At 40.6% G+C, this 12,270-nt stretch overlaps 1 protein-coding gene across 2 annotated transcripts in view; it reads left to right on the forward strand.

The window, feature by feature from the left end:
• Positions 1-1,119: 1,119 nt before the first annotated feature.
• LOC144721230 (sorting nexin-5-like) overlaps positions 1,120-12,270 on the forward strand; it is a 61,066-nt gene continuing 49,915 nt past the window's right edge. For both annotated transcript variants that reach the window (XM_078598677.1, XM_078598678.1), the window contains exon 1: positions 1,120-1,276. In XM_078598677.1, the coding sequence (XP_078454803.1) occupies positions 1,268-1,276 (9 nt within the window). In that variant the 5' untranslated portion in view covers positions 1,120-1,267. The remainder of the gene's footprint in view (positions 1,277-12,270) is intronic.

Raw genomic sequence — 12,270 nt, forward strand, 5'->3', positions numbered from 1 at the left:
AAACCACAGACAGTTTCAGGAATTTCTGTCTGAGCTAAATGTTGACTATGAAGATGTTCTGTACCACACTGAAGTCCATTGGCTGAGTCGAGGGAGAGTTTTGAAACGTTTCTATGACTTAATTCCACAGATTACAGCTTTTCTGCTTTCAATAAACAAAGAAGTACCAGAGCTCAATGATGCAGAATGGAAATGGCACCTTGCCTTTCTGACAGATGTAACAGAGCTACTCAACAATTTTAATGTGCAACTTCAAGGAAAGGGGAAGCTCATCTGTGATATGCAATCACATGTCAAAGCATTTGAAGTAAAATTAGGCCTCCTCATCAAACAAGTGAAGGAGGAAAACTTCTGCCATCTCCCCACAACTCAAAATCTGTTAGCAGAAAACCCATTGGTTGCATTCCCAAACAAAACATGTGTGGATTCACTGGAAAAATTGCAAAAGGAGTTCCAATTTAGATTTAAAGAGCTTCATCTCCATGAACAGGACATACAGGTTTTCCGTAACCCATTTTCTATTGACATTGAAAATGTGGATACAATTTACCAAATGGAACTGGCTGAACTGCAGAATTGTGACTCTCTGAAAGACGCATTCAAGTCAAGCAGCCTTCATAATTTCTATGCATCTCTCCCCTCTGAGACATATCCTCATCTCAGGAACCATGCACTCAAAATGGCAACCATCTTTGGCAGCACTTATGTCTGTGAACATAATTTTTCCAGAATGAAACATTTGAAATCTCCAACCAGATCTAGACTAACGGATGCACACTTGCATCACTTGTTATGAATAGCAGTGACAAATATGGAACCGGACATTGACCATCTCATTAGCCAAAAGCAGGCCCATAGTTCCCATTGAAATACTGGCAAGTTTGTTGATTTAACTTTACTTGTTCTTCATTTTAAATATTGTATTTGTTCCCGTTTTGTTTCTTCACTTCAAAATAAGATATATGCAGTGTGCATAAGAATTTGTTCATATTTTTTTCTAACTATAGTCTGGCCCTCCAACGGTCTGAGGGACAGTGAACTGGCCCCCTGTTTAAAAAGTTTGAGGACCCCTGTTGTAGTGTGTGACGTCGACATCCTCCCTCCCTCCCTCGCTTTGAGGGGGAAGTCTCTTATCGATCGACATAGCCGAGGCTGTGGCCAAAAGTGAAGCCACCCACTTGAGAACTTGCAAGCGCCAACAACTGCAGTCCGCCCTCACCCCTCCGTCGGCTGCGGGACGTTTGTCCGACAGGAGGAGAAGAAGAAGATGATGATGGCAAGTAGTGGCGTTATCTTTGCCCTTCTTTGCCACGTCGGTGTTGTGCTCTTTAAATTACTATTATTACACGCTTTTATTTAACTCACTCCGTCTGTTGTCGTATCCTCAAAAAAATCTTGTAACTCAATTTTTATCCACTTCTCAATGCGCTATCGACGGCAAACTTTGTATACTTATGTCAAACTGATGACAAGACTATATTCTATCATAAAAAAAAAATCCAAAAGATTTTTTGTTTAAACATTTTACACGCTTTTATTTAACTTTGTTGTCGTATCCTCAAATCTTGTAACTCAATTTCAACCTTTCTACAATGTTGTATCGACTACAAACTTGGTATAGGTATGTCATACTGATGACAATACTATATTCTATCATTAAAAATTAAAACTATATATTTTTTAACAATCTTTTTTACGGGTCTAATTGTCCACGCTCAACTCACGTTGGCTTTAAATCACCACGCTCCCTTACATTATGGCAAGCTTCGGGGCCACTTCCTGAAGTCGTGGAGTTCTGCCATTACTCGTACGGTACATTTCATTAAAAAAAGTATTTTTTAATGTTTTATTAATTCACCCCACTCGTGTAGCTCCATGTCAAACAAACTGCAGTTTTCGCGTTGCTGTTCGCCGCACTGTGGAAATGCGGTGCTGCAATTGCGGAGTGTTAAGTTCAACTCACTGTGGGAAGGTCGCGAGGTCAAATACCCTTTCAAAGGGGGTCATCTCGGTTCCGTCATCCGTTTAAGGTCAGATTCAACTCGTATCATTTTGGGGGGAAGGCAATCGTCGTCGTTTTTTTTCATTATCACAGATTAGCCCACGAAACTTTAATCGGCATCATCTTCAGACATGTCCAATCAACTGCTGGTTGAAGGCCTCCCCAAACCATCACATTATATCACGTTCGCAATTCTGTCCTGTATAATCCACTTGGTACCTGCACACGAGCCGATGTCATCACTCCATCGACTCTGTTGGTGTCATGTTAGGCGTGTTCCATTCCTTACCTGCCAGTCCCTTATTATTATTCATCACTGGTCATCATCCCTTCTAGCTACATTTCCTGCACAAGTCCACTTAACAAATTAAGTTATGCCATTGACCTGAATGCGTTATTTCATGTGTAAAGTTATTTTTCTGTCTCTAATAGACATTCCAAGCATGCATCTCTAATCCTTGACACACGAATGGTAGAATTTTATGTTGGAAGCCACTGGCTTTGGACTACCAACAGCGATACGTGCCATCCGATTGCTAATTTTTTTTTATCAGGGAAGTGCTTAGATTTTGTTTTCAGCTCATGATAAGATCAAGGTTACCTCTCAGGTGGTAAAGTAGTGTGCTCTTGTGAGCTCCCCAAATCAAATCCGTCATCTCACTAGGGTTAAGAATATAAGACCATTTGATGAGGCTGCACCACTGAGTTGGAAGTTAACGTTGACTACATTGTAACAGACTGGCGCTTGCCATAGTAACGTAGATTGTCAGCAGTGTTGAGAAAGAGCATTGGAGATGCATACCAATAAGTGCTCAGTTGACTATATAGACACGTTGACTTTTGCAACGTAATATTATACATCGTAATATTATTTTGTATTTTTTACGTGTTTGGTTTGTCCACGTAAAACACAAGTTAGAAATGAATGACAGTACTGTTTCACTCGATCTGTTTAAGATGTTTATTATGTGTTAATGGCCATAGCTGAAGCCCAAGATGGCATTAACTTGGCATGGACATTAAAACAACGTTATCAATGTGCTGGTCACAGGGTGTCACAAATACCAGTGGTTTGTAGACTTTCCTAAAGTTGGAATTTAAACAAGCCAAAGTTGTTGAAAACAAATGCAATGTATTGAAAATGTTATATAACAGTTTTACACATGACAGTACAATCCATGCAGTGCAACTTGCTTATAAGTAGTTTCTATTTTAGGCTTGCAGAGACATCAAGTCTCAGGATATGCAATCAGCGAAACTGTACATACATCACTGTAGAGTAGCTATTAAACTAAATAGTAACGTATGAAATAGTGTTGGTAGTCCTCTGTATATATGTGTATCCTGTTTTAGATTCGTAGAGCCACAAACGTGATGAAAAATCGAGTCAACCGAGAGTAGGTTAATAATGGAACGCAACATACCATTGTGCCTAAATAATGTTTTAAATATGTCAAGCATGAGCCACAGAGCCAACTGGATGGATGTACATATATAAATTATAACACGATACTGTACTCATCATCAATTCTTGTATTTTTATCGGCGTTATCATCACACTCCATGGCAGGAATAAGTTCTGTCATTAATGATGGGCATCATTTATATGTAAGTGTTCAGCATGATACTTAAATCAGTTTAGAACTTTAAGTTGACTCAGCCGTGTGTGTGAAAGCATAAAGAATGGACGATGTTTGTGCCAAATGTAAGCTTTCTAGCCCTTTTATAACATCATTCAATCATGTGTGTATAAGTCACATGCCAAAAGCTCAAAACAATATACTAGGAGGCACGTGAGCTCACATCCCAATAGTCACAGAGCGCCACAACATAAGCACACACCACACGTGACACTCACAGAACCATGGTGATTTCCTCACGAGGAAAGTCGGTGAAAATACCTGAGTCTCAAAGAAGCCAACCAAAGTTGCTCCTATGGTACAGGCAAAGGCACGTGATGAGGTTGGTTAATGAGTGACATTACACTTTGGCTGGTTAATGGGTGATGTACTACTTTGATCGTGTACACTATAACGTCTTCCTTATGACCCACCAAAAGGGAGACACAACTATGGTTACCACCTCTGAGCTACAAAAAAAATACCTGTACGTAGCATGGGAAGAAGAATATCTCAAACTATCGAAAGAGGGGCGAACTCATGCAAATGCATCGTCTTGAGTGGTCTATTCTTACCAACTGACAAAAAGTGGGACTTTTAATGACCCGTGAAGATTTTGAGACGTATCAGAATAGCAGCTAACTCAATGAAAGGATGATTCTGGGAAAATCAGGACAGGTGGCAACCCTAAATACAAGCCAAAACACGTAACTCTAAATCTTATTTTGTAGATGCGTACCGATGTTCTGTGTTCTTGGTTGTCTGACGCGGTTTAAGGTTTAGTAATGAGAAAAAATATATATTCTAAAGTGACTTGCAGGTGCTTCTGTAGTAATGCCATATGAAATGGTGCAGCAGGTATTTTTTAAAATTGTATTCAATTAGTATAAAAAATATAAGCACCACATATTGGGAAATAAACATTGATTATGCTGTGGATATACTGGCCCCAACCAGCATAATGTGAAATTTCCGATAGAGATGAGTTTATATATGAGAGGCTCAACACCAAATGCTTGTTTGAGGCCTACTTTGAATTGCTAGGGTGTTATCCTTCCAATATACGTGCGCATCTAGCAACATGTATATTGGAAGCTCCGTTGAGACACAATAGAGATTTTGTTGTGAATCTGGGAACGGTTTGTTTTTATGGATTATTTACAGAGATGTTATGGCGCTACCACACAAAGACCTGGTCTTACAAACACAGCCCCGGGATCTCTAGATAGATCTCGATATAAATTAATGCTGCCGTCAAACAAAGACACCTCACATGAGCCCAAGAAAGATGGAATGTGTAAATGCTGCCTTTCATATCACAGGGAAATGGCTGGGTTTATATAAAGTACGTTTAGAGAAAAGCATTTCAGAAAGCAGCACTGATAAATATTATAATTCATCTGCATCTTCTCGAGCATTGCATATACGCATTTGACACCAAGTACTATACTATAAACGCAATACAGACGATTGTGACTGAGACATTGATGTAAATTATAATGATGTTCTGCAAGGAGCCTTGCAGATTAAATGTTACACAAATATAGTGGAGTATGTGCTCATAGGGGGAGTGGTGACATGGTGGTTAGCACTGCATTACACTGGGAACCCAGCAAACCTGAGTTTAATTTCTGGCCTGGGCTAATTAAACAGCAAGTTACATCTGAAATAGCTATGTGATCTCCAATTAACTAACCCAGCCTTACCAGTGTGGTGAGGTATGGTCAAACAATCCACAAAAAATACATGTGGGTTTATCATAGGAGTGTAAATTATTAGTGTATGCTCATACCTAGATAAATCCAAACACAAATATTTTTTTAATATGGGCTCCTCCAAAATTATAGCTTCGAGGTTAATTTTGCTCACAGGACTGGGCAGCCTAAAGTTCTAAAATGCATTAAGTCTCGTGATAAACACATAGAAATATAAAATTGTCATATTCGGGAACCAAGTACATTTCCTCCCATGGGTTGTGACACTGTCAGTTTACAATGTCGTTCAAACTAGAAGGCACACTATTAATTAGAATACATTACAGGGGTGGTACAGTCGTCAGCACACTGCATGCACTATTAACCTGTCGACCAAAGTTCAATTCCTGGTCATGGATAACATCAGTGGCAAGTGATATCAGAACCGGTCCTGCCCGCCGTCTTCACCAATTCAAAATGGTGAAGTATGGTAAACAATACCCACGGCCAACATGGTGTTTGGATACTACTGTATACACACATTCAAATTTTTATTTTTGCAGACACCTTTTTAACCTTACAGAATACGACCGTTGGAGCATAACTCTGTTAGCGAGCTCATATTTTCCCACACCTCCGATTAGCACGGTGTGAAAGAAGTTCAATATTAATAGATTAAAATACATCTGCCATGTGGTATAAATAATTTACGTAAATAGAGGCCAGCAAATGGAATAGAGGTGGTGTCCATGGTGTCAATTGTCACATACATATCAAACACAATGACATGTACACAAACATTTAACATCTATAATAGCGGATACATTATGATCTCTCCACGATGAAGGGCCACTGCCAAAAAAAATCGCACGTGTATTTACTTCTTTATTTATTTCAGAATGTGTTGACTTATTTCAGCCCATTGAGCTCAGCAGCTCTTTTGCAAGGATGACCACAGCCCAAGATTCCCAACAGTAATGGCATCGTTATTGACGAATGTGTTGAGTTTTTCTTTTTTAATATATACGTGTGCTTATGTGTTCAAAAGGAACCATTATAATTTTAATGTCGGTCCTGCTTGGGATGTCTGGCCAACATCCTTATCGTGAAACAGTATTCTTACGGGCGCGACAAAACTTGAGTGCCAGGGAGTGGGAAAACAAAAACAACCCATGTGTATGAGGAGGTAACCCACAAACACACATCGGTTAGCATCCTGCTTCCCATACTGCATCATAGATGTCGCCTATTTAGCTGTGCAAGTAGATGTCTCGTGCATGCTGCATATCTCAGCGATCACCCAAAAAAACACCTTCAAATTTCCAATGACTGGTTTTCTCCAATACACCAAGCAAGCGTTTATGTACTGTGGCTCAATTGACATTTGGTGTAAAAATAAATAAATAAATACGCTCTATTGACTTCACGTGAACAGATAATATTTTTTTTCTTTCTAAAATACGGTGTTCAAGTGAGGAAGGCCGCGCAGAACTTCAAACTCTAAAAATCCCATTAGAAAACGGTCGAACCAGGAGACGTATGTCAGTTTATGGCAAGACCATGTTCATTTTTCAGACTGCAGTGTGTTTTTTCCCCATGCTTATACGGCCATTTGTCGGATTTTCTCAAACTGTGTTCCGTGAGCCCATTATTTTCTGATCGTTATGTAGGGGGGGGGGGGGGTGAAGGATTTTACGTTTTCAAAATCGAGACTTCATTCCAATTGATCCGTGAATAAATGGGGGTGCTTACGGGAACATCATATACTGTGCACTGTAACGGCAATCCCTTGGTGTTCGGAAGTGATCAATGCAGCTGCGGCTGAAGACAGAAATCACATCCAAGGGACTTTTGAAGTGACGTTACAAGGTTGCAAAAGGTCAAAATGTCATGGATTTTGGCCATTCAAGTCTTATATGACACTGATGTATTAAGTTGAAAGCTGATTCGACTGCTGTGTCTCATCCTGGTCATTTTAAGAATAAGAAAACTAAGAATAGTCGAAAAAAATCGTACGATACTTTATTTCTTGGAATAAACTGCACCCAGCCATAGCAATGTGGAATTTCCACAGCTGTCTCATGGCCTTCAACGTCTTCGAAGGGGAGAGCCACTGGCTATTGTTCATGTGAACAGGGCGACGCTTTGATAATTAAAAAAATAAGTTGCAAAATGAACTCTATGTGTGTGGAGCCCGTTTACTGTAGGTGGGGGTAGTGTTGTGGTTTGCTAACTGTGGAACAATTTGAGTCACGTGTGTGCAACGTATGGTCACTAGACACGGTTGTCTGAACATTTCGTAAAATCTCTGTAGGCTATTGGAGCAAATGCTGTTAGCGAGCATCTGTTAAGGCCAATACAAGAGATGAAGGGGAATGAGGCCAGTGATGTATATGTCCATCTGCATGTCTCCTCAGCCCTGATGTGTTGCTCAACTTAGGCTGTTAGCCTCGCAGAGGCTCCGTCCACCTTCAGAATACAATTAACAAGTGGTGTTTTCATTCTTGCCAAAGGAGTTAAACCCAGGTCACCGGGGATCAGTCCACAGTGTTGCTAACCACGATACCACTGCTCTGCAGAATCACGCAAACATAGAGTTTAGTCCATTGGAACCTCATTTGCCACTAAAATAATATGATAATTGTTTTTTTACCCTTCTATCTGGCAACAAAACTGACACCTTTTTTTGCGCGTCTTTTGGCGTCCTCTGGTCCAACCCATGTGAGACTAGGCTCTAAGGAAAGCTGTCTCGGGTGTGAATCAATCAACTTCAAGGACAATGCATATATTATCAGAGTTGTGTTTTTTGTTTGCATTATGGCTGCAGGTATTGTGGTCTATGCAAACATGACTCCTTGTAAAAAAAAGGTGTCAGTTTTGTTGCCAGATAGAAGGGTAAAAAAACAATTATCATAGAATTAGTCTCAATGACTTGCTGGCACAGGTACATACTGTAAGCAAGCACCTATTAAGGGCTGGCATTGTGCATTAGATGGGTGGTGAGGCCCAGTGCCATGCTCAGCTTCCATGCCTTTGCACAAACTCACACAGTCAAAAGCCTGATGTCACTGCATCCTGTTTACATCTTAGTTTAAAGTGCCGAGGGGATGCCTTGCCACAAAAAAAGCACTCCCCTCTCCTCCAGCTGCCATCGACCATCTACAAGAGCGTTGCCATTGAACCCGCTCGAATGCGGGGGGGGGGGGCCTTTGTGTTTACAGCTTCTATCGCTCTGGCGAGCACTGCCCCATGAATAATTCACACGAAGATCAATGACCGGCCATTGGCGGTCACGTTCACTCGACAATAGGGTTACATTAAGTGTACAATACGGCTTTGATTGTTGAAGACCAACGCTGCAATTGGTTAACAGCACTGCTAACATTAGCATTGCGATACAACAAAACAGGGGTTAATTTGCCATACACAAGAGCTATATTGTTCTGTATTTACAACACAGTCAATAAAATAAGTGTAATCCATTAATCCAAGGTGGTGGTGCAGTGGTGTTAGTGGTTAGTGCACTGCGGTATGAACGAAGCTACCCTAATTCAATTCCCGACCACAGCTAACACTGGTGCAGAGAGATGTGATCCGGTTCCAAGTCCCTCCTTACAATCCTGCACGAACCACTGTGACGAAGTATGGTCAAACAACTTCCATGACCAACATGGTGTGTGGGATGCCATCATCTAGCGATGAAATTGAAAAGGTTGTAAATTCTGATTTTATTGCAGGCAGAGGCGTTGTTGAAATTGGAAATGTTGGATATCACATTGCATAGCTGTCAACCCATACGGTTTACCCGTATTCTTGTACAGGGAAGTTTTCAGGTCAATACGGCGTACAGTAGTTTTAATACGGGCAAACTATCATATTTTTGTCTATTTGTTTGTGTTTCTCCCTTGTGATGGGACTTGGTAGGATGAACGTTGAGATTTATAAGGGCACAGGGTGACCAAAAAAGGCTTGAATTGATCTGTACTAATTTAGGCACTGTTAAGGGGTTGACAAGTACGAAATTGGCATTAAAAAACTCTACTTTTGCAAATTATACCATAGGTTCCTAGATATTCACTTCACGGTTGGGGGGGGGGCTTTGTTAATACAAGGCGGCAGCGATTACAGTGCTTGGCAAGTGCGGAAGTTAAGTTGCCAACTCAGTGAAAGCGAGCCCAGTATCCTGAAGCCAAATGAAAAACACCCACACTTTGCATGCTGCCTCTGCTTGTTGAAATTTAACTCCAGTGCTGTGTATATACAGTGCTGAGAAAAAAGGTTGTGAACCCCAATGATAATTATGGAAATTCCATAGTTTTACCATGATAGCCTTCAATCAAAACTGGTCTTTTCCTAAATACCCAATAGGGTTTATATTAACAAATTCCATGTCTTTTGAAAGAAAATGATGTATGAATTAAACAAACAATGAGTAATTAATGTTCAGTGTATGTGAAAAAGTAGATTAATCCTTGGTTTCATTAGCTCAATTAAGGGATTAATTAGAATTAGGTGTTTAAATAATTAGGTAGCTCTTCAGGGATGAGTTTGGGAGGCCCTACCCTATGTAAAGATCATCAACTTTGGTCTTTACCATACAGGTGTGTGGAAACAAGTCATGTCACGATCAAAATAAATATCTGTGGACCTCAGAAAAAGAGTAATTGATGCTCATCAATCCGGAAATGGTTACAAAAATTTCTAAGGATTTGTAGTTCCACCAATCCATTGTCAGACAGTCTACAAATAGAGAAAGTTCAAGACCACAGTCACTCTACCCAGGAGCGGTTGTCCACCCAAAATCTCTCCAAAAACAAACCGGAAAATCGTCAAGGAAGTCACAAAGAACCCCAGATAAACACCCAAGGATCTGCAGGTCGGCTAATGTGAGGGTTCATGACTCAACTATCGGAAAAAAACTGAATAGGAATGGTGTTCATGGAAGGATAGTAAGGAGAAAACGACTGCTCTCCAAAAATAACATTGCTGCCCTTCTCTAGTTCGCCAAAGAGCACACAGATGATCCACAAGACTTTTGGAACAATGTTCTCTGAACAGTTGAGTCAAAGGTAGAACTTTTTGGCGTCAATAAGAAACGTTATGTTTGGCAAAAACCAAAGACTGATTTAGAACAGAAGAACTTCATCCCAACCGTCAAGCGTGGTGGTGGGAATGTGATGGTTTCGGGCTGCTTTGCTGCCTCAGGACCTGGATGGCTTCCCATCATTGACACAACCATTAATAATGCATTGTATCAGAATATTCTAGTGGAGAATGTCAGGCCATCCGTCTGTGAACCGAAGCTGAACCGAAGGTGGGTCTTGCAGCAAGGCAATGATCCTAAACATACGAGCAGATCTGCAATGGCTGCAGAAGAAGAAATTCCGCGTTTTACACTGGCCTACTCAAATTCCAGATCTAAACCCCATCGAAATGTTGTGGCAGGACCTGAAGCGATCTGTCCATGGAAGGCAACCCTCAAATGTCACAGAGTTGAAGGAATTCTGTCAGGAGGCTGTCAGGAGGAATGGCCCAAAAGTCCTCAAATCCAGTGTGAGAGACTGACGAACAGTTACTGGAAATGTTTAGTTGCAGTCATTGCTGCTCAAGGGGGTGTCACCAGTTACTGAATCTAAAGGTTCACAAACTTTTTCACACATGGTTATTGAATGTAGAATCATTTGAGGATGAATCAATGTTGAAAGATTATGTTTTTGTGTCATTTGTTTATTCAGGTTATCTTCATCTAGTATCAAGACGTAGATTAAGATCTAATAACATTTTAGGTTTGAAAGATGTAAAATATATGAAAATCCTAAGGGGTTCACAAACTTTTCTCGGCACTGTATACTTATCGCATTTAATATTGCCATTTTCAAAAGCTCATTCCCTCTACAATCTTGAGTCTGAGGAAAAAAAAGGTTTTCCTTAACATTATTTTAAAACACTTGCATTACACTCCATCCTTCTCCACCTAATGTGAGTTTGTATACTTATAATAAATGTTGATAATTCTGATTGATCACAAGACTCAATACTGTATGTAGCCTATTTGAGTGCATACCTCATAATGGCATATAGGTCATGAGCTGCCTGGTTGGTTTTGGGGTTAAAACTGTGGTCAGTACACTGAGCCAACACTCCTGAGATCAGATTTCGAACGTGGGTTTAGCACTTTTGGCTACGTACGGTGCAAAAGAGGTTCCACATAAATACAAACCAGGTTGTCAAGTCTAACTTGGTCTAACTACAGCAGAACTTCACTAATCTGTGATACAAAAATAATCAATGGTTTACGACTGCTCCTGTCATCCAGAAATCTACGACACACAGCGTCAGCAGGGTTTGTGCGGATGAAGTTACCTAACCGGCTGCACCAACCTCGTAATCCGCACATTTTTTGCGGATTTTTGGAATATTGCAGCCGGTTCCTCTCGAAATTTGCGGCACATTGACAACGAACCATGGTCACGAAACCGCGATGCGTAGGAGTGGGCAGGGCTTACGGAGAGCTACAGAGAGACAAAAGAAGCTGCAGGGGAAAGTGGAGCTGCGGTGGGGAAAGCGAGGTTGCAGAGGGGAAAAATTGAAGGGATTGTTTTTTGATAGAAACTTTTTGGGGTTTACGTCGCACAGACTAGATGTACTGATGTGATATGTTAAGTAGAAAATTGTCTTTGCATTTTTACTGATTTGGATAATAAATCTTAACAAAAAAATGGAATATTTCAGCTCATGGGTTTAAGCAAACATCGTCTCCTATAATCCATAAATTCCGCCCATCGTGACAACACACAAACACACACATTAAAGTAATTCTGAGAGTTTGGGTTAGCGATGTTAGCAAGTACTTTTCAAGGGTGGTGCAGTACACGGTGATGGGCTGGTGTGACCAGCACAGCTGAGTGCGCCTAGGTCAGGCCCAAGACGCACACACACACACTCTCTGAGTAAA

Source organism: Lampetra planeri, chromosome 11 (assembly GCF_965212315.1).
Source record: "Lampetra planeri chromosome 11, kcLamPlan1.2.h2, whole genome shotgun sequence".
Taxonomy (NCBI): Eukaryota; Metazoa; Chordata; class Hyperoartia; order Petromyzontiformes; family Petromyzontidae; genus Lampetra; species Lampetra planeri.